The sequence below is a fragment of the Apiotrichum porosum genome, assembly GCF_003942205.1.
Source record: "Apiotrichum porosum strain DSM 27194 chromosome Unknown scaffold_4, whole genome shotgun sequence".
Classification (NCBI taxonomy): Eukaryota; Fungi; Basidiomycota; class Tremellomycetes; order Trichosporonales; family Trichosporonaceae; genus Apiotrichum; species Apiotrichum porosum.
In genome coordinates, this window is record NW_021167111.1 from 1341429 (window position 1) to 1369379 (window position 27951).

Here is a 27951-nt window from a genome sequence, read left to right on the forward strand (position 1 = left end):
CGGCCGCGGTTCAAAAGGTGCGCATGGTGCAGTCAGTACATACACAACGTAATGCCACAGAGCATGGTAGTGGTGGTGGCCATAATGAAAAGCAGTGTGCAACAACATACAGACGTTCGGGATGTCGGGATCGGCAACTCATTTTCGGAATTGAGACAGACACACCTCAGAGACAGAGCCGACACCCGTTGAAAAGGCATGTGTAAGAGGGTTTGGGAGCAATGTATGGGTGACAGGCATCCCATTGTCGAGTACAGCAGTAGTACCCCATAGTGGTGCGGCCACGGACGATGCCACACGTCGAGCGACAGTTTGGACGAGGCCCATTGGCCACATCTGTGGGCGGGCAGTGACGTCGTCGTCGTCGTGCGGGAGAGGCCAAAAGTCAGCTGAGCCACATAAAGTTGTTCCGCACGACGACCACGACCTCCTTCCGGTCGAAACTTGGGCATGGACACACCCAAATGCACACAATGCGTTCTTGTGCTGCAGCAGTCTGCGGGGACCTCCCTGGCTGCGGCGACGGCTGACGGGACGACGTTGTCTCGCTGTGCATAATGGGCGGCCCCAGTATGGCCGAAACGCAGGCGGAGACGGGTTGGGTGTGTGGAATTGGCGGATGTCCTTTCATCTAACGGTGGTCGGCCGGGCGCCGACAAAGCCGACTTGCGGCCGCCCAACGGTGAAACGGCTGGTCCATCCCAGTCCATTTTACACCCGCGCCGGGCCGTCTCTGGGCGGGGTGAGTGTCCAGTCGCCCCACCCAGCCAACATGCGTCTCCACACAAACCACCACCACCACCCGCCTGCTCCTCCTCTTGTTCGTCCTTTCTTTACCTGTTCTCGTCGTCCTCACACCTGGCCTCAACGCTAGCGACGGCAAGTCTCGAAAGAGCAAACAACCTCCCCACTCTCCCACCCAACCCAACCCCTCCCTTTCCCTAACCAACTGTCCACGATATAATCCCCCCCCCCCCGTTCAACATGCTTCGCACATTGCCGCGCGCCGTCCCCCGCGCTCGCCTCGCGCAGGCCACCCGTCCCACCTCCCTCATCTCCTTCAAGGCCCAGCCTAAGGCTATCCGCCTGTATGCTACCGCCGCTGCCATCCCCCCTAGCCCCCGCGACTCGTTCGCCAGCGGCTCGAACCAGTACTACATTGAGGAGTGAGCATTTCTTGCGCGCGCGTTTTGCAGCAAACAGGTTGAACGTTGTGGCGCGGTTTTCTGACAATTCTAAAAAGGATGTACCGCTCGTGGAAGCAGGACCCCAAGTCGGTGCACACGTCGTGGAACGCCTACTTCTCGGGCCTCGACAAGGGTCTCCCCTCGGCCGCTGCGTTCCAGCCCCCTCCCGGCATCTCCCAGTCGATGCAGATGCCCGAGGGTGGTGCTGCCCCCCTTGAGGTCGGCGCCGCCGGCGAGCTCAACGACTACCTGAAGGTCCAGCTCCTCGTCCGTGCTTACCAGGTCCGTGGTCACCACATTGCCAAGCTCGACCCCCTCGGCATCTCCAACGCCGACCTCTCGAACCAGGTTCCCCCCGAGCTTACCCTCGAGTACTACGGCTGGACCGAGGCCGACCTGTCCAAGGAGTTCAAGCTTGGCCCCGGTATTCTCCCCCGCTTCGTCGGCTCGGTCAAGGACGACAAGCTCACCCTCGGCCAGCTCATTGACGAGCTCAAGCGCATGTACTGCACCAACGTCGGTATCCAGTACATTCACATTTCCGACCGCGGACAGTGTGACTGGATCCGTGAGCGTGTCGAGGTGCCCACCCAGTGGTCCTACTCCACCGAGGAGAAGCGCATGATCCTCGACCGTACCATCTGGTCGGAGATGTTTGAGAAGTTTATTGCTTCCAAGTACCCCAACGAGAAGCGTTTCGGTCTCGAGGGTTGCGAGTCCCTCATCCCCGGTATGAAGGGTCTCATTGACGCCTCGGTCGACGCTGGTGTCAAGTCGATTGTCATTGGTATGCCCCACCGTGGTCGTCTCAACGTCCTCGCCAACGTTATCCGCAAGCCCATGGAGGCCATCCTCAACGAGTTTGCCGGCAACATGGACGGTGCCGACAACGGCGGCGGTGACGTCAAGTACCACCTTGGCGCCAACTACATCCGCCCCACTCCTTCGGGCAAGAAGGTCGCTCTTTCGCTCGTTGCCAACCCTTCGCATCTCGAGGCTGAGGACCCCGTCGTTCTCGGCAAGACCCGTGCCATCCAGCACTTTGAGGGCGACGAGGGCACCTTTGACGGCACCATGGGCGTTCTCCTCCACGGTGACGCTGCTTTCGCCGGCCAGGGTGTCATTTACGAGACCATGGGCATGAGCCACCTCCAGAACTACGGCACTGGCGGTACCATCCACCTGATTGTCAACAACCAGATTGGTTTCACCACCGACCCCCGCTTCTCGCGTTCGACTCCTTACCCCTCGGACATTGCCAAGGCCATTGACGCCCCCATCTTCCACGTCAACGGTGACAACGTCGAGGCCGTCAACTACGTCTGTATGCTCGCCGCCGAGTGGCGCGCCACGTTCAAGAAGGACGTTGTCATTGACATTGTCTGCTACCGTCGCCACGGTCACAACGAGACCGACCAGCCGTCGTTCACCCAGCCCCGCATGTACAAGGCTATCCAGAAGCAGCCCTCGTCGCTCACCATCTACACCGACCAGCTCGTCAAGGAGGGCTCGTTCACCGCCAAGGAGATTGACGAGCACCGCCAGTGGGTCTGGGGCATGCTCGAGAAGGCCGCCGACGCCTCGAAGGACTACAAGCCTTCGGCTCGCGAGTGGCTCTCGTCGTCGTGGGACGGCTTCCCGTCGCCCTCCGAGCTCGCCGAGCGCGTCCTCCCCATGCACCCCACCGGTATCCCCGAGGAGACCCTCAAGAAGCTCGGTGACGTCATCTCGTCGTTCCCCGACGGCTTCACCCCTCACAAGAACCTCGCTCGTATCATTGCCACCCGCGGCAAGACTGTGTCCGAGGGCAAGAACATTGACTGGTCGACCGGTGAGGCTCTCGCCTTTGGTTCGCTCTGTCAAGAGGGCACCCACGTCCGTGTCTCCGGTCAGGATGTCGAGCGTGGTACCTTCTCGCAGCGCCACGCCCTTGTCCACGACCAGGAGAACGAGTCCACCTACGTTCCCCTGAAGCACGTCTCGGCCGACCAGGGTTCGTTCACCGTCACCAACTCGCATCTTTCCGAGTACGGTGTTCTCGGCTTTGAGCTCGGTTACTCGCTCGTCTCGCCCAACTCGCTCACCATGTGGGAGGCCCAGTTCGGTGACTTTGCCAACACTGCCCAGGTCATGATTGACCAGTACATTGCCTCGGGTGAGCGCAAGTGGCTCCAGCGTTCGGGCCTCGTCATGTCGCTCCCCCACGGTTTCGACGGTCAGGGCCCCGAGCACTCGTCGGGCCGTATCGAGCGTTTCCTCCAGCTCTGCGACGACGACCCGCGCGTCTACCCTTCGCCCGAGAAGCTCGAGCGCCAGATCCAGGACTGCAACATGCAGGTCACCTACCCCACCACCCCGGCCAACTACTTCCACGTCCTCCGTCGCCAGCAGCTCCGTGACTTCCGCAAGCCCCTCATCAACTTCTTCTCCAAGGCTCTCCTCCGTCACCCCTTGGCTCGCTCCACCCTCGACGAGTTCTCGGGCGAGACCACCTTCCAGCGCTACATCCCCGACGCCCACCCCGAGACCCTCGTGGCACCCGAGAACATCCGCCGCCACATCCTCTGCTCGGGCCAGGTCTACTACCAGCTCCTCCAGGAGCGTGAGAAGCGTGGCATCAACGACGTCGCCATCTCGCGCGTGGAGCAGTTGTCTCCAGTTCCCTTCGACGTCCTGACTCCCCACCTCGACAAGGTAAGTGCAGGAGTGTATGACTTGGGCAGAAATTTAGATGATCGGCGGAATTTTCGGTCATTTTTTCTTCCGATTTTTCCCTTTTCCTCCTCTTCCCTATTGTTACATTACTGACATTAACAGTACCCCAACGCGGACCTGCTTTGGTGCCAGGAAGAGCCCCTCAACAGCGGTGCTTGGTAAGCTCTTCAACACGCATTCGTGCACACACGAGAACATAGCTGACCCCGCCCCACAGGCCTTACCTCCAGCCCCGCCTCGAGCTGGCCGCCGACCAGACTGCCCACCACAAGGGTAAGCGCGTCCTGTACGCCGGCCGCAACCCCAGCGCTTCGGTCGCCACTGGCTCCAAGTACGCCCACAAGAACGAGGTTGAGATGATCAACGACATGGCGTTCGCCGCTTAAAACCGTGGCACGTGGGCAAAAGGCAGTAAAATGTATGTATCAAAATGCATCAGATGAATGGTGGTGGAAGCGGAGGGCAGGCACATGGATGGATGGATGGATGGATGGATCGTCGCGTCGTCAGGTGTTGGTTGTGGCACCGTTTTGGTTGTGATTCGGCTGGTCGGTTGTGTGCTCGATCACCAGCATGTGTCCGTCCAAGTGTAGCGCTCCTTTGCAGATGTTTACGAGCACTGAAGGCGTGAGTGGGTGAGTATGCAGCCCGAATCGCGGGTTCACCTCCCGTTGCTCCAGGTCGAGTTCGTAGCGTTGCGAATGGGGGTGGGGCGCAACGCCACGTTTGGTCCCTCGGCGAGAGTACGAGGGTGGCGAGGGTGGCCTCCTTTGGAGCAATGGTTATTGTGGCCCGCAAAGAGCAAAGACCAGGGCTGGAGCGTGGCGCGTCATCGCCATCGACGCGGACAGATATCCCACCCACAAGACACACTTCATGCCTCGGCGCCTAAACGACCGGGAGACGATCGGGTTGATGTAGTCTTTTTGAGGTTTTTGTTTCTCGTCCTTGTCCCATTTGGGGCCACACAGGTCCTCGGCTCGGCTCGGTTGAAGAGTTCTTGGAACGAGACGTCGTAAACCTGATACGTCAGGATGCAGGTCATCAGGAGACAAAACTACTCACGGCCATGGCCATGAAGACCTGGAGCGCGTTGCACCTCTCGACTTGTTCGGCGGGCGGAAATGCCGTCGTGGTTGCGGCGTGTTGTTCTTGACGCTCTCGAACTCTTTGGCAGTGTAGAGGGCAATCTTCGTCTGGGGGAGGTACGTCACGAGCGACTTGAAACCCTCTTGGAGGTTGGCGCAGTTGCCGAACACGTCACCACAGAGGTGGATGAGTGGGAAAAGGACGTCGCCATCGGCTTCGGCGTCCTTCTGAACGGGGAAGGTGCGGTGGTTGGGGTCGACGGCGAGCGAAGCGCGCTTGCTGTTTGAGTCCGGCGTGTTGGCGGACATCTTTGGGTTTCTCCAGTCTGGTCTAGCCCTTTGCGAAACGGGATGGGCAGCGTCAGACGGGGAAGGGGATAAGACAAGACCAGTGCCGTGGCACAAAGGTGACTCACACAGCAGTCACGACCTTGGCGATGAGAGGCGCCACGGGCCATGCTGGGCGGTGGGCGCTGGGAATAGCCCCGTGGGGATGTATGTCCAAGCATGGCGTGGGAGTGGGCCGTGGGAGTGGGCCAGTGTGCAAAGGGAGGTGTGTCAGTGAAAGACAGTGGAGAAGTGGCAGGATGGGATCAGGGAAGAAAGGACGGAGGACATGTATATACACGCACGTGGTGATGGCATCGAGGAGGGATGTGGGCGGAGAGATAAGCAGAGGGATAAGCGGTATAGCCCCTTGCACCCGCCGCTGACTTGCAGACTCCACTTGCCCTTCCGCCCATTCTCAGCAACTTGTTAACGCGCCCACTCACGTTCACCTGTGGTGGCTTGAAGCGCAGCCAGCACGACAACCCGTTGGAGGTGTGTATCAGGATGTGACACGAGTTTGACAATGAAAATGACATCATGGCGATCAACAGGGGGGCGAACTGCCGCCGGGGCCTGCAGATCACAGCGGGGCGGCCGGCGCGGGGCACGTCTCTCCGCACTTTGCACCGTGTACACACCGGCAAGGACGATCGCCCCAATGCCTGTCGCTTGCACGTTCGTGTAGGTTCCTTTAGGTGCTCGGCAAACGATGCATGGACTCTCCGGGGTGTGCGATGGGCTCATGTTGTGAGCACGGGCTCTAAGCGACAGCCCGCAACGGCGGAGGCGCGCGTCAGAGGCTGACGACGACTTGGCGCGGAGATTGAGACTGGATGTTCCTGGTGCTCTGCCTCCCCGCCGGTGTCCGGCCCCCCTCTCCCCCTCTCTCCCCCCCACCCCACAGCCACTAGCAGCAGCTTCACTACGTCTACTGTACTAATAAGCTACCCGTCGCACGTCTCTCACTTCTCAACGTCGTCCTTCTTGCTATCACCCAATCTCCTGGACCATCGACCCCAAGTAATCCAGGTGAGCACCGTCTGTCGCAGTAGGGCCCCACACCAAACCCACACTGACGCCATCCGCTATCGCTTGTGTGCCGCCCGCTTATTGTGCTATGTTGCCATTGTTCCCATCGCCGCCCTATCCATCGCGCTCCTCGTCTTCCATCGTCGCGATGCCCACATCCACTTGCGCCAATCTCTCATCTCCCTGCCAACCCTCGCGTCATCCACCATGACAGTGACCAGCATGTTCAAGAAGCTCAAGGCCAAGACGGGCACGTCGCCCACCAACACCACCTCGGCGCTGTCGGGGATGCAGTTCCGCGGGGCATCCAGCGGTGGTGCAGCCGCCAAACCCGGCACGACTGCACGTCCGTCGTGGAACACGAGCCTCAACCCGGACCCCAAGTCGTCGGGTGCGACACCATTCCCTGCACGCGACGGTATCGCTTTCCTCGACGCACGTGTAGTCCTGGCTCCACCAAAGGAGCTCGGCTACCTCCTCGTCGCGCTTGGAAAGGCCAAGATCCGCCCCGTCCTCGTTCCAGCCGTCATGAAGGTCGCTGGCGGCATCCTCAAGGGCCGTGGTGGCACCGGTGTGCTGGGCGACCGCCAGCTGCTCGAGGCTCACTTCAAGGCCGCGCTCGAGGCCGTCAAGGCCCCCGATGACATCATTGCAGACCTCAACCCCGTGCTCAGCATGTCGTGGCTCGAAGAGAACAAGTATGCGCTGCCCGACGACGTCGAGTCGGGCATGTGGCTTGCGCTCGTCAACGGCGTCGACGAAAAGCCAAACGAGCAGCCCGCGGCCATTGTCCGCCAGTCCAGCGCCCTCGGCAAGGCGGCGCCCAAGCAGGCGCCCGAGGTCCTCAAGCAGGCGTCTGACCGCCTCAGTATCACGGGAGAGGTTGTGACCGTGTGCCGCAACACACTCGGCCCGCACCTCCTCCTCACCGGAGACCGCGTGCTTGAAAAGTCGGCTGTCGAGGACCTCGGAGGTCCCGACCTCGGCGCCATTACCTTTGAAATGAGCAGCGCGTCGTCAAACCTCCCCTTCAAGTCGGCAGCCGACGCCGACGCCCTCATCCGGAAGCTCCTCGAGCAGGTCAAGGCTGCCGTAGCGGCTGCCCAGGCGTCGCCGCAGAGCGAAAAGGTGTCCACGTCGTTTGGCGGTGTCCAGTGGGGCGGCGGTGCCGCCGTTCCGTCTGGTCCTAGGGACGACGAGCTGGGTCCCATGGGCGAGGAGCTGTGAGGAGCTGTGAAGAGGAAGCGTTTGGGACGAGTTGGGACACGGGTTGTCTTCAGTTTCAAGAGCGGTCTGTGTAAGGTATGATGCATGTGTACCATGGCGACGTTCCACGCAGAGAAAAGGTGGACTGCGGCGGGCACACCTCGAGGGCGGCCGTCCGACATCATGTCCGCCCTTGCCTTCAGCATTGTTACTGGGATGAGCAGTTCATCCAACGGATCCAACGTCGCAAGGCGTCTGCACATGACCACATGCCTGCTACTTGCTGTGCACTGCGACATGAACCGGCTCCCTTGTCGGTAGAACGATGCGGCATTTTGCTTCTGGATGATGTCATTGTTTTCGACGCAAGGGCATAGCTGTCTAGTGGGCCCAGTGATCTTTGCGATCTTTGCAATGTTCGCATTGCCACTTGCCTCTTGCTACACACTCACACAATGGTACAATGGGGAAACCCGGCGAGCCAACACGTCTTCTCGACGCTATCGATCCACCGGTCGGCGTGCTCCCCCGCTTCTGCCGCGACACGCAGACGACCATCATCCTGCAGGACAAGGTGTTCAATGTCTCGGGTGTGAGCTCTGCAACGTGATCAAGTGACGTCTTTGGTACTGAGACAGCCGTGCAGGACAGCTTCATCGTGTGCGACACTGGGGGAGGACAGATTCTGCGGTGTGCTGCCAAGGGCATGTCGTTGAGGGCCAAGAAGGGTGTGTTGCAGCTTGTCCGCGTCTTTGTTGCTGTTCTTGTTTCCTAACGAACGGAAGAGTTGACAGATATGGCTGGAACACCCTTGTTCCAGATGCGCACCAAGCTCGTGACCTTGCTCAGGAAGAAGGTCGTAGAGGACCCACAGGGGAATGAGCTCTTCCGCATAGACCAGAAGCTTGGCAGTACGTTGTCTCTGGCGACTCTCTTGCTGACCGGCCCCCGACAGTCAAGACCAAGATGCACACCACGTTCAAAGACGCGTCGACTGGCAAGGACACCACGCTCGCGCTCAAGGGCGACGTTTTCCGTTTCAATGCCGAGATTATGCTCGATAACGAGGAGGGGCCGGTGGTGGGCACCATTTCGCGCGAGTACTGGAACGACGGCGGCTGGCGCAAAAACAAGCAGACGGTGGGTAACATGTGGTGGTGGCGGCGGCCATTGGGTCCGTCCTGACAGCCCAGTATTACGTGACTGTGGCGCCAGGGATGGACCTTGCGCTCATGATTGTGTTCTGTATTGCCTTTGATGAGCTCAAGCATGAGCAGCATGGAAGCTCAGGTGGTGGGGGTCAGTGATGGGGTGTAGCCGGGATTCGTGATGTACGTGTTGTGTGACATGTGATGTGTGTGGTGTGTGTGATGTGTGTGATGTAAATGTATCTGATGCCTCACATTCTCCCCTTGATGGGGGCCAAGGGATACCTATGCAAGTACACACCTATATACCACTCATCACCATCCCACACTCTTCGTTACATCTCTTTCCAACTCGATACCAGCGCAAGATGGCCAAGTGCGTTATCTGTGGCCACAGCGGTGCCCCATCGGGTGGCATTTGCGGCGACTGTGAGTCTGACTGGCGTTCGCATGTCGCTGATGGTCCAGGTAAGACTACATCAGACCCTCCGCAGTGACCTTGACTAGGACTGCTGTCATTAGGCCGTCTGTGGGAAGAGCAGGCCGTCGCGTGTGGAGAGAAGCAGATGGTGGTGGGGGGTAAATCGAAAACAATCGAAAATGCAGGTATTGAATGCAGCCGGCCGGTTGGTGCAGCAGTTGATCCCAGTGGCCAGTGGCCAGGCCAGTGATGCAGCATAGACCGCTCGAGGGGACTTGTCACTGATCCAGCGAGTAGAGTGATCGCTGCGAGTCGCGGCGGGAGCGGGCGCTGTACCAATGTACAGTCACCAGCGGGTGTGTGGGCCAAACCACAACATTCGCTTTCCCTCGTCCTCTTCATGGCCCATTCATTCCCATGACCAGATCAAAGTCCAAGGCCAAGCGTGGCAAGACCAAGCGCGTTCGCAAGGACGCTCACACCAATGCCCATGCGCTTGGGGAGCTCTTCTCCGAACCCGAACACAAGAATGCCCTCGACCTTATCCTCGGCCACCTCTCTGCGGGTGAGCTGTGGACCTGTCTTGCAGTGAGTCTCATTGTTTTCACGTCCCACGTCTGACCACAAGACTTCCAAGCACCTCAACAAGGTCATCACCACCTCACCCCTGATCCAGCTTGCGCTGAAGGTGCACTACCATGGCCTCCCCAACCCCGTCCACGCGTCTCCGTCGTGGCGCCATCAGCCAGTCCAGGCCCAGCTGGACGGGCTCGTGCGCACAGAACTCGCCCTCGATGCACTCAAACCGTCCCATGTCCAGTGTCTCCACATTCCCGCGGGTAACATTGTCGACGTCGGCGGGGGTCTTCTGCTTGCTCTCGAGTCGACTCGCCAGGTCCCACTCAACCCCATGAACGTCAAGAGAGGCTACATGAACGACTCGTGGAGCGTATGGGAACTGCCTCCCGGACCAGACAAGTTGGCCGGCGGTGTGCCCCCTGGCCAGCGAGGCGCTGCGTACATGGCAGCGGCCGGAATGTGGTCGTGGAAGTACTCTGTCGACAGCGAGATCGTGGGTGCCGCCATGTGTGTCGACGACAATGTAGTGGCTATCGCGACCCAGGCGTAAGATCATTCTGTCAACGTGGAAAGCTGACGCGTCAGTACACCTCCAACCAGTCTCCCCGGCTGTGGCAACGGCAGATACTCGGTCCAGCGCGTCTACTTCTACCCCCTGCTCCCCACTGCGCGCGTCAACGACGACCAGGACATTGACACTTTCGCGTGGGGCCCTCTCCCTTCGGCGCACCCAGATGCCGCCGTTCCGTGTATCGAGATCCTCATCCCAAGCAAGACCTTTCACACAGGCTTGGTCTCGCTCAAGCTTGATCCTGGGGGTGTCGTTGGTGTCATGCTGGACAAGAACTGCGATTTCCATGACAGTACGCTTCTCTGCTGGAACTGGCACACGGGTGTCGCGATCGGAGTGAGTAGTAAGCACCTTGAATGTGGCTAACAGGCAGCGCGTGACCTCCAATGGGTTGCACCATTTTAACTTTGAGTTCCTGGACGGGGCCACCATCGCCATTTCCTCGATGGATTCCAACGGGGCTGGCGACGACAAGCTATATCTCGAAGTCTGGGGTCTGGATTCCGGCGAGGGCACACGTCCAGGTGCGCACTGGCATGACAACTACTTTAAAGGCGATCATGACCCGGACAAGCCATGCACTTGGCTCACGGAGGACATCCCACTCGCCTCCCCCAAGATCTGCCTCGCCTTGCCGCGTTTGGCGTTTTGGTCCAGCAATCGATTTGCCGTGAAGAACATTGAAGTCTGCGCTGCTCCAGGCAACAAAGTCCTTACATTGGCCATTAGCGGTATCAAGATTGTCGACAGTGGCCAAGACAAGGCCGTCACCATCATGGGCGTCGTCCTCGTCACCAAACTACGCGAGCTCCAGGAGTTTATCTGCGGTCACCGCGTCACGCTGAAGAACGCCGGTTTTGAGCACGTCGCCTGGTCCCGGTGGAGCTCCTTTGTGCGCCTCTGGGATGACACGTCGGCCATCGTCCCCAAGGGCTACGGCTCGAGAGTGGCTACACTCCGCTGGATCGGTACCACTCGCAAGGGCAACAGCCAGTTTGACCTCGTCGTCTCCGAGAACGACGTGCACAAGCTGATCGGACGCTCACCTACGACCTTTGCGCCCCTGGGTGCCGCCAACAAGGCCTCCGGAACGAAGAAGCAGGCCCCGACCATGGTCCACAAGTGCCCGCTCGAGAAACCCATGGGCCTTCCCCACATCATCGCGGCCATGACTTCCACTGGCCCCATCATGAACCCCACCTTTGACGACACGCACAAGGTCTTTGAGAACAAGATTAACAGCAGGGCGCCGTACTCCGAGTCGTCCATTCGCCTCGACGTGCCCCGCGAGCCCCTCAAGAACATCCTCTTCGACGGAAAGCACCTGGTGTTGACCTATGTGAGCTTTGCTTGCCCGGCAAACCCAAACGGCTGTGTGCTAACTCTCCTCCGCCCAATTAGTTCATGAGCGCCCACATTTTCACGTTTTAGGCAACGGGCAACGTCATGATCCCACCTGTGGCCTGTGGATGAACCGCATGTGAACCCTGTGACTACACGGTCCCCGTTCTCGTTCAGCGTATTGCCAAAGTGTCCTTGATTCCTGCTGTCAACGTGCAGCGCATGCGGGCCACCGCAGTTGCAATTGTGGGGTTGTCGGGGGAGTTACCAGGAGATGCGCCGAAAAGAGATCCGCTCGATTGGCTGTTGCGGATTGAAAGCCGGCAGTTGCCGGTCCGGTCCGGGGCTATGACTGGTCCGAAGTGGAGGCAGGGTGTTTCCAGTGTGTGGAGGGGGATGGATATGTGGGTGGAGAGCGCCGAGAACCACCCGGCCGGGGTTCAAGCCGAGTTGTGAACTCTTCTCACTTTCCCTCACTTCTTTACACACAACACAAAATGAGTCCCAAGCAGATCGACGGCAAGGAGGTGGCCAAGCACAACTCGATGGAGACGGTGGGTGGAATACGAACTCTCCGTTGCTAACCTTCTCCAGGGCGTGTGGATCGTGGTCCATGGTGCGCAACGCAGCTCCAACATCCACTAACAAACAGGCGAAGTCTACGACATGACCGAGTTCCTGGAGGTAAGTGGGCATAGTTGCAAACAGTACTTGGTATAGAGAACTGACCATTGCAGGAGCACCCAGGTTTGTGCACCATAGTCGCGTGCGCCAGCTCACCCGTCAGGTGGTCCCGACATTATTCTTCAGTACGGCGGCAAGGACGCGACTGAGGAGTATGACGTGAGTGGTCTACCGGTGTCATGGCAATAGTTCAAGTGCTCATGTGGACAAGCCTATTCACCCGCCCGACGCTATCAAGGACAACCTCGGTTCGTAGCATTGACCAACACATATAGAGAGGCCCACTAACCACGTCTGGCAGACCCCTCAAAGCACATTGGAACCCTCATCCCCGGCAGCCTGGCTCCTCCAGCTCCTGCTGCGGCCCCCGAACCCGTGCAGTCCACTGCTGTGGTCACCACAGGCCAGGTCGCAGCCCCTCAGCCGTATGTCAAGCCCGACCTCAGCGAGATTCTCTCGCTCCACGACTTTGAGGCGGTTGCTCGCCACACCATGAACCGCCGTGGATGGAACTACTACTCGTCTGGTGCAGACGACGAGATCACCATGCGCGAGAACAACACTGCTTACCAGCGTATCTGGTTCCGTCCTCGCATTCTTCGTGACGTGACCAAGGTCGACTTTTCGACCGAGATCCTGGGCCACAAGTCGTCCATGCCCGTGTACATTACTGCCACTGCACTTGGCAAGCTCGGCCACCCCGAAGGCGAGGTGGTCCTCACCCGTGCCGCTCACGAGCACGGTATTATCCAGATGATCCCGACGCTGGCGTCGTGCGGATTTGACGAGATGGTGGACGCTGCCGCGCCTGGCCAGGTCCAGTTCCTGCAGCTGTACGTGAACGCGGACAAGAGCCGTACCAAGAAGATTATCGAGCACGCCGGCAAGCGTGGTGTCAAGGCACTCTTCATCACTGTCGACGCTCCCCAGCTCGGCCGTCGCGAAAAGGACATGCGCACCAAGTTTGAGGGTAACGCCTCGTCACACCAGACCAAGGGTGGCGACAAGGTCCAGCGCGACGCCGGTGCAGCCCGTGCCATCTCGTCCTTTATCGACCCCTCCCTCTCGTGGAAGGACATTCCCTTTCTCAAAGAGTGTGCTGGCGACATGAAGATCATCCTCAAGGGTGTCCAGAGCTGGGAGGACGCTGTGCTTGCTGCCGAGCGCGGCTGCGACGGTGTCGTTCTGTCCAACCACGGTGGTCGCCAGCTCGACACTGCCCCGGCCGGTATCACCATTCTCCCCGAGGTCGTCGCTGCTCTCAACCAGCGTGGTCTCCTCGTTCCCCCCGGCAAGCCTCGCTTCGAGATCATGGTCGACGGTGGTGTCCGCCGTGCCACTGACGTCCTCAAGGCCGTCGCCCTCGGCGCAACCGCCGTCGGTGTGGGCAGGCCATTCCTTTACTCCATGTCGACTTACGGCTTTGAGGGTGTCTGTCACATGCTCCAGATCCTCAAGGATGAGTTTGAGATGAACATGCGCCTCATCGGTGCCCCCACCCTCACCGACGTCGTCCCCTCCATGGTCGACATTAGCGCCCTCAAGGTCCCAACGGTTGGCAACACCATGTTCGGCGTCAACTACGAGACAATGTACCCGGCAGGTGTCAAGGCAAAGCTCTAGGAGGTTGTTGTAGTCGATTCCTTTTTTCTCTTCTGAATGCATCTGTTGTGGATCTGACAGAAAACTGTGTGTACATAAGGGCCTACGTGAACCGAATGAGCATATAGGTCCAAATGAAGAGCACCAGAACAAGGATGACGACACCAAGGGTCATGCACGTTGTACTCCTCCCCTTGGATGACACGGTCGACAGGTGGCCCTTGGATGCCTTGGTTGACGCCAGGTTCTCTGCAAGAGTGTCAGTTGAGTAAAGGGACAGTTTAAGAACCTCTCAACTCACTCTCAAGGACATCCTGGGACGACTGAAGCAACGCCTTTTCTTGCTCCATCGAGTTGGAAAAGTGGACCGAATTGAGCTTCAGCTGCCGGGACATCTATTTTTTGTCAGTTGACCGATACGGGCTGCTCCCAGCACTCACATCCACCAGCTGTCCTCCGAGCTCTTCGTGTAGTTGTGACGACCCAATGGCCCCCTGTGCCCCGCCCATGAGACGCTGCCTCATTCCTTCCTGGTCCATCGGGTCGTTATTGCTCTTCTTGGCAACCTTGAGTGGTAACAATCCGGCCTCGCCGCCAGCCGCATCTTCGCGTGACCGCTTGGCAAAGTATGTCGAAGTGTTAAAGTCCGAGGTGGAAGTTGGCACAGCGGCCAGACGCGGGCTGATGGAAGGTGCAGGGGCAGTAGGCAACGGTGATGTAGGCAGCTCGACTGCGAGAACAGGCTCTTCACTGTCGAGCGACAGCGAGGCAGGGACGGCCTCGTCTAACAAGACTGCAGGTGACGGGGCAACGGCCTTTGGCAGGTCGATTAGAGGAAGGCTCGTGATAGGCGCCGGCGCACGAGTGTTCTGCAATCGTCAGCTTCCCGTCAGCGAGAGGCGTAGCTCACCTTGGCCGTAGCCTGTACATGCACCTCAATCTTTGAAAGGGTCGCGTCCAAGTCACCCAAAGCCGGAGCAGTCGTAGAGGCCCTTCCAAAGTCAGCACATCGCCACCGGACACGACTCACTGTTCGTTGGCGCCTTGCAGGGCATAGAGCAACGCCCGAGCGTACAGTACAGTCTAGATAGGTCAGAATCCTTCGCCTAGACAGGGCACCTACCTCCCATGTCTTCTGGACCTCGAGCCAGTTCGACCCATCGGCCTCGTGACGGACGTGTTCCAAGCGTTGCTTGTCAAGGGAGCGCACCAGTCGCGTCACATTGACAAGCCCGTGACGCGTGCCCGCGGCATTGCGTGCAGAATGGACCACCGCCGGCGACGGGTCCATTGAAAGGAGGGAGAGGGCCGTCACTGTCGGCGCAAGGGTCGTGCTCGCCATGTTGTGCTGGAAGATGTGTGTTGTTGGAACAGATCGTCGTGTCCGACATTGGTGGCCATGACGCACTGGACGATCGAGGCCACACGTGGAAATCCCGCGGAAATATCGCCACTCACCGCGTCTGTTTGCGCTGCGTCACGGATCCCACCTTGAAGCTATACTATTCCATTCCATCCAACAGCATATCAACCGCGTGCACTGCGCAAACACCACACATCTATCGACGTATAGCAGCCGCGACATCCCGACTGGCCCGTTTTCCGTGCTCAAATTCGTGACTTTGGCGACTCGCTATGGCCACCGTCCTCTGAGCTCCCGAATCCGTCGCGTTCACCCAAAGTGGAGGTGGTCCACATGGAAGTCGACACTGTTCATGACATGCCGGCGGGCATGGAGGCGCCAGGCGGCTCCAGTGCATCAGCTGTAGTTGCTACGGCGTCACCAGCATTGCCCGCGGCTCCCCCATCCAAGGCTGGCCGCAGCTTGCGTGCGCGCCAAAGCAACGGCGGCGGCGCCAAGGCGCGCGCGCCCCGCCAGAGTGGTGGGCGAGTCATAACCCAGGACGAGGTGACCCGCGCGCTCTTCAAGCTCAGTCCAGAGTACACGGCCTCGCGTCGCGACGAACTCGTGCACGACCGAGAGGCTGCACTGCGTGTAGTCGTCGAGGAGCACGACATGGCCGTCAAGGAGAAGTTCCACCTCGAGCGCTACATCAGCATCCTCGAGGGATGGGACCCTGCCGAGGCCAAGTTTGACAACTCGCCCGTGTTCATGCAAGTGAGTGACCTTACTGTTGAACTATAAGCTGACATTGTCAGTACAAGGACGCAAACCACGACCTCCTCAACTTGGTGCCGTCGTCGGTTCTCCCACCCGCCCCAACAGCCGGACCATCACGGTCTCGTCCAAGCGGCCCGTCTCGTCAGACCCGCAGGCAGCTCCATGACAAGGCTGAGGCCTTGGGGAACGTCACCGCCATTGCTACAGCCGAACCCAAGGTGAACCTTACCAAAGGCAAGGGCAAAGGCAAGGCTGTCGAAGTTGAGCCCGAGGAGCAGCCGGAGATTGCGCCACCACCCACCGAGGCGACGTCGAGCAAATCTCGCAAGTCTACCAAGGCCGTAGACATGCCCCCTCCTCCTCTTCCAGCCAAGGGCAAGAAGGGAAGCCGACGTGCAACGATTGCTGCTGCTGAGATTATCGAAGCTGTTGAAGCAGAGGAAGAGCCGCCAGCTCCAAAGGGCAGCAAGAAGCGACCTCGGCAATCGCTGCCCAACCTTCCGGCCAAGAAGCCGCGTGCTGTGGAAGTTGCGGCCAGTGCATCTCCTGCGTCGTCTCCGGCTCCCACACCCACTCCCGCCCGATCACCTACTCCACCACCTGCCCCTCTACCCTCCCTCGCTCACCTCGAATTTCCACCGCCTCCTGAACGGCCACGATGGCGACGCTCTGGACCTTCGCGCATCATCTACACCGATCCGTGGCAGCGTCCATTGGCTAAGCCAAAGTATGGAGGCGACCTCAACCCTATTCTCGAGTCGTACATCCACCTCGAGGACACTGGCCCACCCGTCGACTTGCCCACGCTTGAGCTGCGTGCGCAGCGTGAAGGCTACATTCGAAACCGTGTCAACTGGCTTCAGCATCAAGGGCGACTTATGCGCCTGCTGGACGAAGACGATACAGGCCCAACCCAAGCGCCTGTCCGCGACAAGAGCCACCAGAAGAAGGCGCCGACAGGCCCCCCACCTCGCCAGGGCGACTTCCAGGATGCTCTCATGGCCCACATGGTTCAGGTTCGCAACGCGATGGTCAACGAGGCAAAGATTAAGCCCCAAGTCTGCAAGCGCATTGCCCGCATGATCCAGGTCTACTGGGAGCACCTCGAGAACAAGGACGAGCGCGAGCGTTTAATGGAAGAGCGCGAGCGGAAACGCAAGGCCAAAGAGGTTGTCAAGGCACTCAAGAAGCGCTGGGGTCTGGCCGTCAAGATTGTTCGCGCCAAGGTTGTCGCTGCACAAAAGCTTGAGCAGGACCGTCTCGGTAAAGCGCATCTCCAGAACATGCTGCAACGAAGCACCGGCCTGCTCGAGGGCCAACGTGACATCATCGTCGGCCGCGAAGGCGGTGACGACGATGACGACGAAGCCGCCTCGGATGCCACTGCCGAAGTCTCGGCTGCAGAGGACAGCGAGGCGGAGGACGCCGATGAGGGTGGTGGTGAAGTGGCTGACGCCGGAGGTGACATGACGATGGGTGAGGAGGGCGACGGTGAGGAAGGTGCCGAGCAGGTTGCGGAGAGTGGCCAAGAGACCAACGACGAGGGCGACGACGAGGACAGCGAAAGCGAAAGCGAGACTGGTGATGACCTGCCCGAGGTTGACTACCGTGCCATGCTCGGGATCGAGGTGGATGTTGTGGAGCCGTCCGACGAGGGAGGAACCCCCACCGACAACGTTCCTAATGGCGACAGCGACATGGCTCTGGACGCTGTCCCCAGCCCAGGCCCTGCTCCAGTTGAGCCTATTGTTGAAGCTGCACCAAAGGAGCCGACCCCTCCACCAAAGGAGCCCACCCCACCTCCCAAGGAGCCCACCCCACCTCCCAAGGAGCCCACCCCACCGCCCAAGGAGCCCACTCCGCCACCCGCCCAAGATGACGAAATGGACCTTGACGACCTTCACTTTGGTGGAGTCGACATGACGATGCCAGGACCAGACCTTGACGAGGCTGACCTGGCCATGTTCGACACCAAGGTCAATGTCACGCCCACGCCGATACAGGAGCCTCTGCCTCCAGTAACCACTGCTGAACCTGCCCCGGTCCCCGTACTTCCTTCTCCGCCTACCCCAGTACCAGTACAGGAGCAGCCTACCATTTCGGAGGCATCTGTCGCCGCCATTGAGCCCTCTGCCGGCTCTCCTGAGTTGGAGGTCGAAGAACTTCCTCCCCCGCGCGCTCCTTCTCGGCGTCTCCAACGCAAGCAGCGGGCCCTCGCTGCGGCTGCTGCTACTCCGGACCCTGACGCCAACGACACCGAGTTCAAGGCGGAGGGCAGTGACATCGATGTCCAAGATGCTCAGCTCGACGAGGACATGGACGACGCTATCAAGGCCGACGGTGGTGACAGCGAGGATGAGGGTCTCCTTGCCGATGCCCAGCTGCCCATCGAAGAGCTTCTCAAGCGCTACGGCTACCCCATGCCTGCTCCCGTGCAGGAGGAAGCTCCGGAACTCGCCGTGGATGAGCGCCCAGAGGAACCTGCAGCTGAGGCAGACGAGACGACAGTGGCTACTGAAGGCGAGCTTCAGCGCGCTACTGAAGGCGAGGCTGTCACCACGACCGACGGCGAGCCTGTTCCTATGGCCGAAGGATCGAGCAACATTATGGTCGACCAGTCTCTCACGGATGAGGCCCTTGCCGAGCGTCGTGCCTCTCCAGCGCTTGTTGTGGAAGGCAAGCGACAACGCAAGATCCGAACTGTCTGGACTCCTCCCGATACACCGCAACAGCAGCCTGGCAAGCCCCGCAAGCCCAAGGTTGCCGTCGTCCAGGCAGCCCACCCCGATGCCCCCGATGACGAGGAGGCGGTAGAGGTGGAGGAGAGTGAGGAGGAGGTGGAAGAGGCTGAGGAGGAGGATGAAGATGAGGAGGACGAAGACGAGGGGGAGGACGAGGAAATTGAGGTTGAAGAAGACCCCAGTGCGCCGCGCATTCGGCCACCGTTCCTCCTCCGCGGTACTCTCCGTCCGTACCAGCAAGGTGGACTTGAGTGGCTTGCCAGCCTCTACGCCAACAACATGAACGGTATCCTAGCCGACGAGATGGGTCTAGGGTGAGCTTCACAAAACTTGCCTTGAGCTGACAACGTAGCAAGACGATCCAGACTATCGCCCTCCTTGGCCACCTCGCGTGCGACAAGGGCGTGTGGGGCCAGCATCTCATCATTGTCCCCACTTCGGTTATCCTCAACTGGGAGATGGAATTCAAAAAGTTCTTACCCGGCATGAAAGTCCTCACCTACTACGGCAACCAGAAGGAGCGCAAGGAGAAGCGTGTTGGCTGGCACACGGAGAACGCCTGGCAAGTGTGCATCACGTCATACCAGATCGTCCTCGCCGACCAGCACATCTTCCGCCGCAAGAATTGGGTGTACATGATTCTCGACGAGGCTCATAACATCAAAAACTTCCGTAGCCAGCGTTGGCAGACCCTGCTTGGCTTCAAGGCTCAGCGCCGTCTTCTCCTGACGGGTACACCGCTCCAGAACAACCTCATGGAGCTGTGGAGTTTACTCTACTTCCTCATGCCCAACGGTATTACCGCCGACGCCACTGCTGTGGTGGGCTTTGCAAACCATAAAGAGTTTACCGAGTGGTTTTCAAGTGAGTTCTGCAAACCTTGGTAGCACAAATCTAACTCGCCAGACCCCATGGACAAGGCTGTCGAGTCGGGAGATACCCTTGACGACGAGACCATTGAAACTGTCAACAAACTCCACACTCTACTGCGCCCATTCATTCTTCGTCGACTCAAGTCTGAAGTTGAGACGCAGCTTCCTGGCAAGTTTGAGCATGTCGTCTACTGTCGCCTTTCGAAGCGTCAAAGGTTCCTGTACGACGAGTTCATGTCCCGTGCGTCGACACGTGACGCACTCATGTCGGGAGGCTACCTTGGTGTTGTCAACACCCTCATGCAGCTGCGCAAGGTGTGCAACCACCCAGACCTGTTCGAGGTGCGCCCCGTCCGCACGAGTCTGGCCATGGAGTATGGTGTCGTGGGAGATTATGAGCCCACGCAACTGCTCGTGCGCAAACGTCTGCTCGACTCGCAGGACGAGCTCGACCTCGAGGGAATGAACCTTATCATCACCGGTCACGAACGTCGTTCTGGCTGGGTGGCCTCTGCGCGTGCCCGCTTGGATGCCAGCGACAAGCTTCCCTACGCCATTGAAGAGGTCAAGAAGGGCCGAGTTCCTCCGCCTCCCAAGCCGGACGCTCGCACGATTGAAGGCTGGGCAAAGTATCGCGCGTACCAAGAACACGAGGCCAGTGTTGCGCGTTGGCGTGCGCTCCGCGACACCAATCGCCTCCGGTGCCAGTCTGGGCCTATCTACGGTTCCACCACACTGGAAATGCTCTCGGATCTTCCGCAGTATCTCCTCCCGGACTCGGTCGATGTGCGCCGCCATGTTGACCTTTTCGGAGAGCACCAGCCCCCAGCTGCGCCACTGGTCGCTTCCTACACCCGACGCCTGGCTCAGGTGACACCAATTATCGACCGGTTTGCCGTCATCCCACCCAACGCAGTCGCGCGTGACGTTGCCAACTATGCGCTGCCGGGTATCGACCCCTACCACCCGACTTTGCAAGACCCAGCGTTTGACACCCTACATGCGCCTTCGGTACGCCTTCAGATCGCATTCCCCGACGCTAGCCTTTTGCAGTACGACTGCGGCAAGCTCCAGAAGCTCGCCGAGATGCTACGCGATCTCAAGGCGGATGGCCATCGCGTCCTCATTTTCACGCAAATGACGCGTGTTCTTGACATTCTTGAAATCTTCCTCTCCCACAGTGGACACCGATACCTCCGTCTCGATGGTAGCACCAAGATCGAGGACCGTCAAATCATCACCGAGAGGTTCAACTCGGACTCGCGCATCTTCTGCTTCATCGCCAGCTCACGTTCGGGCGGTGTGGGCATCAACCTGACGGGTGCCGACACGGTCTTCTTCTATGACTCGGACTGGAACCCATCGATGGACAGGCAGTGCATGGACCGCGCCCACCGTATCGGACAGACGCGCGAGGTGCACATTTATCGCTTCGTGTCCTCTCACACCGTCGAGGAGAACATGCTCAAGAAGGCCAACCAGAAACGCCTTCTCGACCGTGTGGTCATCCAAGACGGTGACTTTACGACCGAGTTCTTTGGCAAGATGGACTGGCGCGACATGCTCGACGACAGCATGCGGCCTCCCGAGGAGATCGAAGAAGCCGACGAGAACCGCATCGAGGACATTGACGTCGAACAAGAACCCGAGGCCGAGGACGCGTCGGCTGCCGCCCCGCGACTTGGACAGGAGCGCGAGCTTGCTCAGGCACTTGCTGAAGTCGAGGATGAAGAGGACGCAGCCGCCGCACGCGTGGCTCAAGGTGAAGGCGAGATGGACTTTGCCGAGTTTGGTGGCGGAGACGACGTCGCCAAGAAGGCCAAGACGGCTGCCACCGTGGTAGCAGGAGTTGCTGCGCAGCAGCCTGCTATCTCTCGACTGGGCACAGAGGGCCCTCCGACTGGCACCGGCACTGGGTCGGCCACACCGCTGCCCGAAGAGGAGGAGTATTATGACGATGACGAGCCAGGCGCAGTGGACGAGTACATGCTGCGTTTCGTCGAGTGGGATTGGGAGTACTTTTCACAACTGTAGCATGCATGTATTTCATGTGAGTATCATCTCGACGGCCGCGTCGGTGCCCCATGGGCATTGACGCTGCATGGATTGTGGAGTGGAGCGTGTTTGAAGTGGCACTCCTCGTGGGTTTAATAGTGGAGACAGGAACCACTTGGTGGGTTCCGCACGGACAGGAACCGGTCTGTGGCGCTGACCGGAGGAGGTGGGCGATTGCGGCCTTGGCACATGCGTGTTGAGCAGCAGCAGCAGATATTCAGCTCATGCAGCTGCTAGCGGTTCCTTGGACTGGCCTGTTCGGTTTACTTCTGGTGCATACTGCTAGCTCGAACTGACTCTACGTCGAAACTCCATGGGTGGCGGTTTGCTACGTACTTCAACGACTGAGCTCTTGACGGCCACTGCAGACACCTCTCCCCCCACCTTCCTTCGACCTACGCACAATGGACTCGTACCATGGCCCCATCAACGCAGACCCCAAGATTGGCGAGTCATCAATATCCATCTACCTGTACCAACCATGGATGAGCGCGGCTGTGGCAGGTGTTGCAGCGTTCGGTCTCGCACTGGTGGTGCAGGGGTATTACTTGTGGTCGAGGAAGGGAACGCGGTGGTTTCACGGAATGTTAGCTCTAGGTTCGGTACGTCTGGACCACGTTTTCTTATTACTGGTATCTGACGACCAGCTCATTGAAGTGGGAGGATACGCGGCGCGCATGAGAGGTAACCAGAACATGTTCCTAGTGAGCCACACAGTGCCCGGGTCGACGGACTGACTTGCCACAGGTGGACATTTTCGTGGCCCAGTACTTGATGATCGTGATCGCACCCATCCCGATAGCGGCGGCAATCTACCTTGTCCTCACTTATGCCGCAAACCGCTTCCCATGCGGAAGCAGGTTGCTCCTCATACCCCCCAAGCGACTGGTGACATGTATGTGACGCAGACTCGGCACAGCTGCTAACCTCTTTAGTTTTTGTCTTGATGGACATCACTACGGTCCTTGTTCAGGTCTGCGGCGCTGCATTCATTGGTGTTGTGGGGGTCCAGCTCTCACGAAACGAACCTTTGCTCATGAGCCTGGAAGCTGCTAGTGGCATTCTCCTGGCAGGCCTGGGCGTTCAGACCATCTCGTTTCTGGGCTTCCTCATCCTCCTGGTCGTGGCACTTTGGCGGACGTCAACTCTTGATCTCAATGCGCGGCCATTACGCAACCTCCGCGTCCTCCTCTACCTCAACCTACTCTCCGCCCTGTTTATATCGTTCCGGACAGTGTATCGACTAGCTGTCGAGTGCCAGGGATACTTTGGACAAGCCAACTCGTCACAAGTGCTATTCACCTGTCTCGAGTTCCTGCCCGTCATCCTGGCAGTGGCGGTGTTCTGTGCGGTGCCCATCGGACAACTTTTTCCTTTTATCGATGACCTTGGAGCGCATAGCAACGCTCTGAGGAAAGAGACCTCTTATGACTCCTCGAATTGGGACCAGCCAGTTAGCGGCCGGCCAGTCCGGATGGTGCCACGCGCAGGACATGTATAGGACCAGCCGAGACAGCTTTTGCTAGAGACTAGTGCCACGAACGATGGTAGTGAGCCAGAATATGAGAGCATGAAGAACCATCCAGAAATGTATGCAAATCTACCTCGATCCGAGTTTGGAGCTCCCGAGGAAGGCCAAAGGAGGGCGGGCACAACACAGTAGACTCAGATCCAACATCCGGTGGCAACTTATGAGTTTTGGGAAATTTGGTTCCGCGTCGATCAACGAACCTCCTTCCAACTGCATGTCCACTGCCTTCAGGTCCGCTTTTAACCACAACATTGCTCCAAAACACGGCTCAATCCGCCCTGCTATTCGACTTCAACGGCTAGAACACACGCGTAGCAGTCGGTTACACGATGCAGAGCAAGGCGGAACAGGATAGGAACCAGGAGGCGACGGTGTACTTGGTATGTTTTCCTCGTTTCTGCCCCCCCCCCCCCCCCCCCCCTCTTCATGATGACATTTGCGCTGACGCCGCAGGGAAACCTTGACGAGCGCGTGACAGACACATTGATGTGGGAGCTCATGCTGTGAGTCTAAGGCCCGCTTGGTGCAAATAGCTGACAAAGCAGGCAAGCTGGCCCAGTCTGTACGTCCCCGCCTTCCCATGGGCCGCCCCGACGGCGCGCGCGCAGACATAGCTGACCTCTCTACAGCCAACGTCTTCCTTCCCAAGGACCGCATCTCGCTCGCACACCAGGGTTTCGGGTTCTGCGAGTTTCTGTCTGAGGAGGATGCCGACTATGCCGTCAAGATCATGAACCAGATCAAGCTGTTTGGTAAACCGATCCGTGTCAACAAGGCGAGCTACGACAAGAAGCAGCTGGACGTTGGCGCCAACCTCTTTATCGGCAACGTCGACTCGAATGTGGACGAGCAGGCACTGTACGATACGTTTAGCGTGTTTGGTGCGATTGCAGACCAGCCAAAGGTACGTTTACGAGGTGTAGGTTGCCAGCTGACAGTGTTACAGATTGCGCGCGACCCAGCATCGGGCGATTCCAAGGGCTACGGTTTCATTTCGTTCCACGACTTTGAGTCTGCGGACCAGGCGATTGAGAACATGAACAACCAGTTCTTGGGCGGCAAGCAGGTGACGGTGCAGTATGCGTTCAAGAAGGACGGCAAGGGCGAGCGACACGGCACGCAGGCCGAGCGCCTGCTCGCTGCGCAGGCCAAGAAGCACTCGATGGGAGGTGCGTTTGGCATGGGCGCTGCCCCGGCCTACATCCCCCCCGCGGTTCCAGCAAGTGCTCCTGCACCTGTCGCTGCTACTCCCCCCGCCCTCCCCGCCGGCTTTGCGCCGTCCAACGTCATTGGCGCGCCAGCAGCGCAAGGCGGCTACCCACAACAATACCCCCCAGCACCACCTGCGGGGTACCCCCAGTACGGACAGGGTTACGAAGGCTACGACGCGTACGCGCAGCAGGGATACACGAACGGGTACGCTGGACAGCAACAGCACCAGCAGCACCAGCAACACCAGCAGCAGTACGGCTCGGCGCCACCGCCTCCTCCGCCCATCCGCATGGGGTTTAACCAATGAGTTTTGTGTAGTTGTGCCAGTGTTAGAGTAGAGGGCGCGGCGTGCGCGCGCGACCACGCAGCAGGGTGTTTGGTATCCGAGTGATGATGCAGTACATGACAATGCTATGAAGATGATTCTACTGAGTGGTGCTAAACAAGTTCGCCGGCGATAATGGGGCTGGGCAGTTGCCTGGTGAGGTTGGCGTCCAGACGGACGTTGACCTCGTCGCCCACTTCCATGTCCTCGGCGCGTGCCGCAGGAGTGAAAATGGAGGCGATGAGTCCAAGTTCCGGGACGTAGGCCTCAAAGGTCAGAATGTCGCTGCCCACATTCGGGGAGGGGTTGCGGTTGACGAACGCCTTAACGTTGGAGAGGTCCACCTGGCCGTCTGGGAACTCGAGCTCGGGGCTGGGCGGGCCTGTCAGGCGCGACTGGATCACGGCCGCACGCCAGTAATGGGTGCTGTACAGCTCTGTGACCTTGACACGCTGCTGCGCTCCCTCAACACGGTCGATGATGGAGGTGACGGCGGCCGAGTCAAGCACAGGGTCGGCGCCAGCCAAGCCGGCCTCGGCGGCGAGCGCGGCCTTGATCTGCCAGTGCACGAGCATGTCGTCAAACCTGCGGAGCGGGGAGGTGGCGCGAATGTACCCGTGGTCGGGCTTGTCAAAGCCCATGACCCAGAACGGAAGCGCAGTGGTCGACACTGTCGACTGGGGGGTGAAGAGCTGGCCCCTCAGGATCTTCCGGTGATCCAAGTCGCCACTGTTGGGGATGCGCTGGGCAAGCAGGTCCTCGACAGTGTATCCGGGCGCAGTCTTGGACGAGTTCTTCCACGCAGCGTTACCACGGAACGACACTGCAATGTTGCGTTCGTGGCAGAACTGGGCGCCGACACGGTTCGCAAGGACCATCAACTCGCCGACAAAGCGCTGGGCCGACGAGAGTCCCAGCGCATCCGGAAGCGAGAGGGCGCACTGGAGGTCGGTGGGGATCGCCGAGGGCTTGCGGTGAAGTGCGGCACGGTTGAAGAATCCAGGCTGGAGGTCACCGCCGCCAAGAACAGTAGGCAAACTGTTGGGAACATAGGCCTCGAAACCGGCAGTTGCAAAACGCTTGGCACGGACGGCGTCGGCGAGGTCGCGGAGGACGGCAAGATCAGCAACGTCGGACTCGGTGAGCTCATTGTGGGTACCGGTGGTCTGCTGGGTGTAACCCTTGATGCGGCCAAGGGGCCACTTGGTCTCCGGGACGGCGACACCGAGTGCCTTGTTGACATTGTCGTAAGTGGTCACACATGCGTCCTTGAGCCACTTGAGTCCGACCTTGTGGTCGTGGATGTTGCCCTCACGGTCAATGCGCGCCGAAAAAGTCATGGCCGTCTGACCGTTCTTGGAGCGGCCGAGCGAAAGCTCACCCTCTCCAAGAGACTTGGGAAGAAGGGGGAGCGAGGTTCCGGGCAAGTATAAGGACGAACCAACGTGCATGGCGCGGACAGCCACGGGGTGGTCGCGGGCGAGATAGCGAGTTGGGTCGGCGACGTAGACGTGCACCCAAAAGTCATTGTCGCCAACGCGCTCGAGAGCAATGCCGTCGTCGAGCTCCTTGGCGGTCGGGTCGTCGATGACAAACACACGGTGAGACGAGTCGGTGCGGAGCGAGTCGATGGCAGCGTCGGCCGCCGTCGGCTCGCTGGATGTCCAGGAGGTGACCTCGGGGGCAACCGTGTTTACTCCCATGGAACGCGCAGTATTCTCCTCAAGGGACGCCAAGCGCAGATCGTCAGCAGGGGCGATCATGCCAATGCTACGCATGGTGTCCATGACGGCGGCGACAGAAATGGGCGTCTTGAGGTCGTATCCCAACGACTTGACAATAGAGGCGGAAATGGCGTTGCCAATGAGGTATTGGGTCGTACGGGTCTCGTAGAAACCCAACGAAAGGATGGAGAGAATGTCGAGTTCATTGTCAGTCCACTCCGGGGTTTGGTCCGCCTGGCCGGCTGAGAGCAGCTCCTTGGCACGGTTGGCCTTGGCGATAAAGTCGACAAAGACAGGGTCGTTGTCTTCGACCCATTTGTTGACTCTGTGGATGCGCTCGTACTCGGCGCGAGAACGCATCAAGAAGCGGTTAGTCTTCCACATGTTGCGGTCGTCGGCAAGGAACATGTCGGCACGCTTCATGAGCAAGGCATGGGCGGCAAACGCGGGGAGGGTGTTGGGGCGGACAGTAATGTGCGGAGTGTCATTGTCCGGGTTGGCCGAGTTGAGGAGGTACTCTGCAACCTCGGTGGAAGTGATGTGGCTGCGCTGCTCGGGGTCCTTGGAGGAAAAGTGGTCGAACACGGCCTCGATACCGCCACCGCGGCCGGAAGCGATCGAGCCGCTGGAAAGGCGAGAGGACATGCGCTCAGTCTCGCGGGCGATGCGGCGGAGGAGGTGGGCGACCTTGCGGCGAGCTTCAGTCATGGTCTGGGCCTCGTCGGCGCCGATGATACCAGCCTCGTCCTGGGACTGCGAGATGCCAATGTCCTCGCCCTTGGACCACAAGGCAATGAGCTCGTTTGACCAACAGCTCGCGGCGAGCTCCTTGGGGACCAGCGACGCGGGCATGACAAACTGGACATCGTTGGCGTTCACGGGCCAGATCTCTCCCGACGAGCGCAGCAGCATGAGACGCCTCCTGCCATTGATGAGGACGGGCGCCAAAACAAGACCGATCGAGGACTGTTCCGAACGACGAACCTCGACAATACGACCGGCCTCGAGACCCGGCATGTCATCCGCCTCCATGACGGCGCCACCGGCCTCAGAGCCTGCGGCAAAGAAGTTCAAGCGCTCAATGCTGGGGCCGGCCTCGCCACTGGCAAACTCGATGGGCTTGCGCTCCTTTTTCGTCACGCGCGCCATGGCACGGTCAAGCATCTCCCTCTCAGAATGCGAAAGCTTGTCGTCGTTCATCGTACGCGAGTACCAGTTAAGACGACGCTGGGTGAGGGATTCGATGTGAAGGGGGAGGGCGGGGATGTCGCCTGGGAGCTCGCTGCCCAGCGCCGTCGTGGGGAGCGCAGGGTGCAGTGGCACCTGCGCGAGCTTGGCTGACAGAGGGGCCGTATACGGCGATTTGTAGGTCGTGGCGGTGGTTTGGATAAACCGCGCCTGGGAGCCTTGCGCGAAAGACCGCCGGATGGCGACTTGCGAACGCATCGTGAGGTTGAGGTTGTTGGAG

At 59.5% G+C, this 27951-nt stretch overlaps 10 protein-coding genes across 10 annotated transcripts; 7 read left to right on the plus strand and 3 right to left on the minus strand.

Annotated features, from left to right (window-relative positions):
• Positions 1-984: 984 nt before the first annotated feature.
• Positions 985-4288, plus strand: KGD1 (2-oxoglutarate dehydrogenase E1 component; the record flags this gene model as incomplete). Its single annotated transcript, XM_028622609.1, has 4 exons — positions 985-1166; positions 1244-3881; positions 4005-4060; positions 4120-4288. 4 exons carry the CDS (start codon positions 985-987, stop codon positions 4286-4288), a joined length of 3045 nt encoding a protein of 1014 aa, XP_028477501.1.
• Positions 4289-4776: 488 nt separating this feature from the next.
• On the minus strand, positions 4777-6064 carry EHS24_007238 (uncharacterized protein; the record flags this gene model as incomplete). The annotated part of the gene is made up of 6 exons (XM_028622610.1): positions 4777-4782; positions 4872-4923; positions 4968-5327; positions 5407-5463; positions 5623-5722; positions 5764-6064. The coding sequence occupies 6 exons, from the start codon at positions 6062-6064 to the stop codon at positions 4777-4779; spliced, it is 876 nt and encodes a 291-aa protein (XP_028477502.1).
• Positions 6065-6556: 492 nt separating this feature from the next.
• Positions 6557-7576, plus strand: EHS24_007239 (uncharacterized protein; the record flags this gene model as incomplete). Its single annotated transcript, XM_028622611.1, has 1 exon — positions 6557-7576. The coding sequence occupies one exon, from the start codon at positions 6557-6559 to the stop codon at positions 7574-7576; it is 1020 nt and encodes a 339-aa protein (XP_028477503.1).
• Positions 7577-8018: 442 nt separating this feature from the next.
• EHS24_007240 (uncharacterized protein) lies at positions 8019-8862 on the plus strand (the record flags this gene model as incomplete). The annotated part of the gene is made up of 5 exons (XM_028622612.1): positions 8019-8147; positions 8202-8309; positions 8376-8466; positions 8511-8695; positions 8749-8862. 5 exons carry the CDS (start codon positions 8019-8021, stop codon positions 8860-8862), a joined length of 627 nt encoding a protein of 208 aa, XP_028477504.1.
• Positions 8863-9541: 679 nt separating this feature from the next.
• EHS24_007241 (uncharacterized protein) lies at positions 9542-11747 on the plus strand (the record flags this gene model as incomplete). Its single annotated transcript, XM_028622613.1, has 5 exons — positions 9542-9712; positions 9762-10249; positions 10304-10610; positions 10687-11613; positions 11706-11747. The coding sequence occupies 5 exons, from the start codon at positions 9542-9544 to the stop codon at positions 11745-11747; spliced, it is 1935 nt and encodes a 644-aa protein (XP_028477505.1).
• A 365-nt stretch (positions 11748-12112) lies between these two features.
• EHS24_007242 (uncharacterized protein) lies at positions 12113-13922 on the plus strand (the record flags this gene model as incomplete). The annotated part of the gene is made up of 7 exons (XM_028622614.1): positions 12113-12169; positions 12210-12231; positions 12274-12299; positions 12353-12362; positions 12403-12458; positions 12511-12547; positions 12601-13922. The coding sequence occupies 7 exons, from the start codon at positions 12113-12115 to the stop codon at positions 13920-13922; spliced, it is 1530 nt and encodes a 509-aa protein (XP_028477506.1).
• An 82-nt stretch (positions 13923-14004) lies between these two features.
• On the minus strand, positions 14005-15243 carry EHS24_007243 (uncharacterized protein; the record flags this gene model as incomplete). The annotated part of the gene is made up of 6 exons (XM_028622615.1): positions 14005-14150; positions 14203-14296; positions 14342-14770; positions 14812-14893; positions 14932-14984; positions 15025-15243. 6 exons carry the CDS (start codon positions 15241-15243, stop codon positions 14005-14007), a joined length of 1023 nt encoding a protein of 340 aa, XP_028477507.1.
• Positions 15244-15633: 390 nt separating this feature from the next.
• On the plus strand, positions 15634-21670 carry SWR1 (swr1 complex component; the record flags this gene model as incomplete). Its single annotated transcript, XM_028622616.1, has 4 exons — positions 15634-16020; positions 16062-19078; positions 19117-19628; positions 19671-21670. The coding sequence occupies 4 exons, from the start codon at positions 15634-15636 to the stop codon at positions 21668-21670; spliced, it is 5916 nt and encodes a 1971-aa protein (XP_028477508.1).
• Positions 21671-22095: 425 nt separating this feature from the next.
• On the plus strand, positions 22096-24741 carry EHS24_007245 (uncharacterized protein; the record flags this gene model as incomplete). The annotated part of the gene is made up of 10 exons (XM_028622617.1): positions 22096-22224; positions 22339-22395; positions 22439-22586; positions 22627-23144; positions 23193-23241; positions 23538-23602; positions 23676-23725; positions 23768-23784; positions 23852-24126; positions 24169-24741. 10 exons carry the CDS (start codon positions 22096-22098, stop codon positions 24739-24741), a joined length of 1881 nt encoding a protein of 626 aa, XP_028477509.1.
• A 131-nt stretch (positions 24742-24872) lies between these two features.
• On the minus strand, positions 24873-27929 carry EHS24_007246 (uncharacterized protein; the record flags this gene model as incomplete). Its single annotated transcript, XM_028622618.1, has 1 exon — positions 24873-27929. The coding sequence occupies one exon, from the start codon at positions 27927-27929 to the stop codon at positions 24873-24875; it is 3057 nt and encodes a 1018-aa protein (XP_028477510.1).
• Positions 27930-27951: the final 22 nt, after the last annotated feature.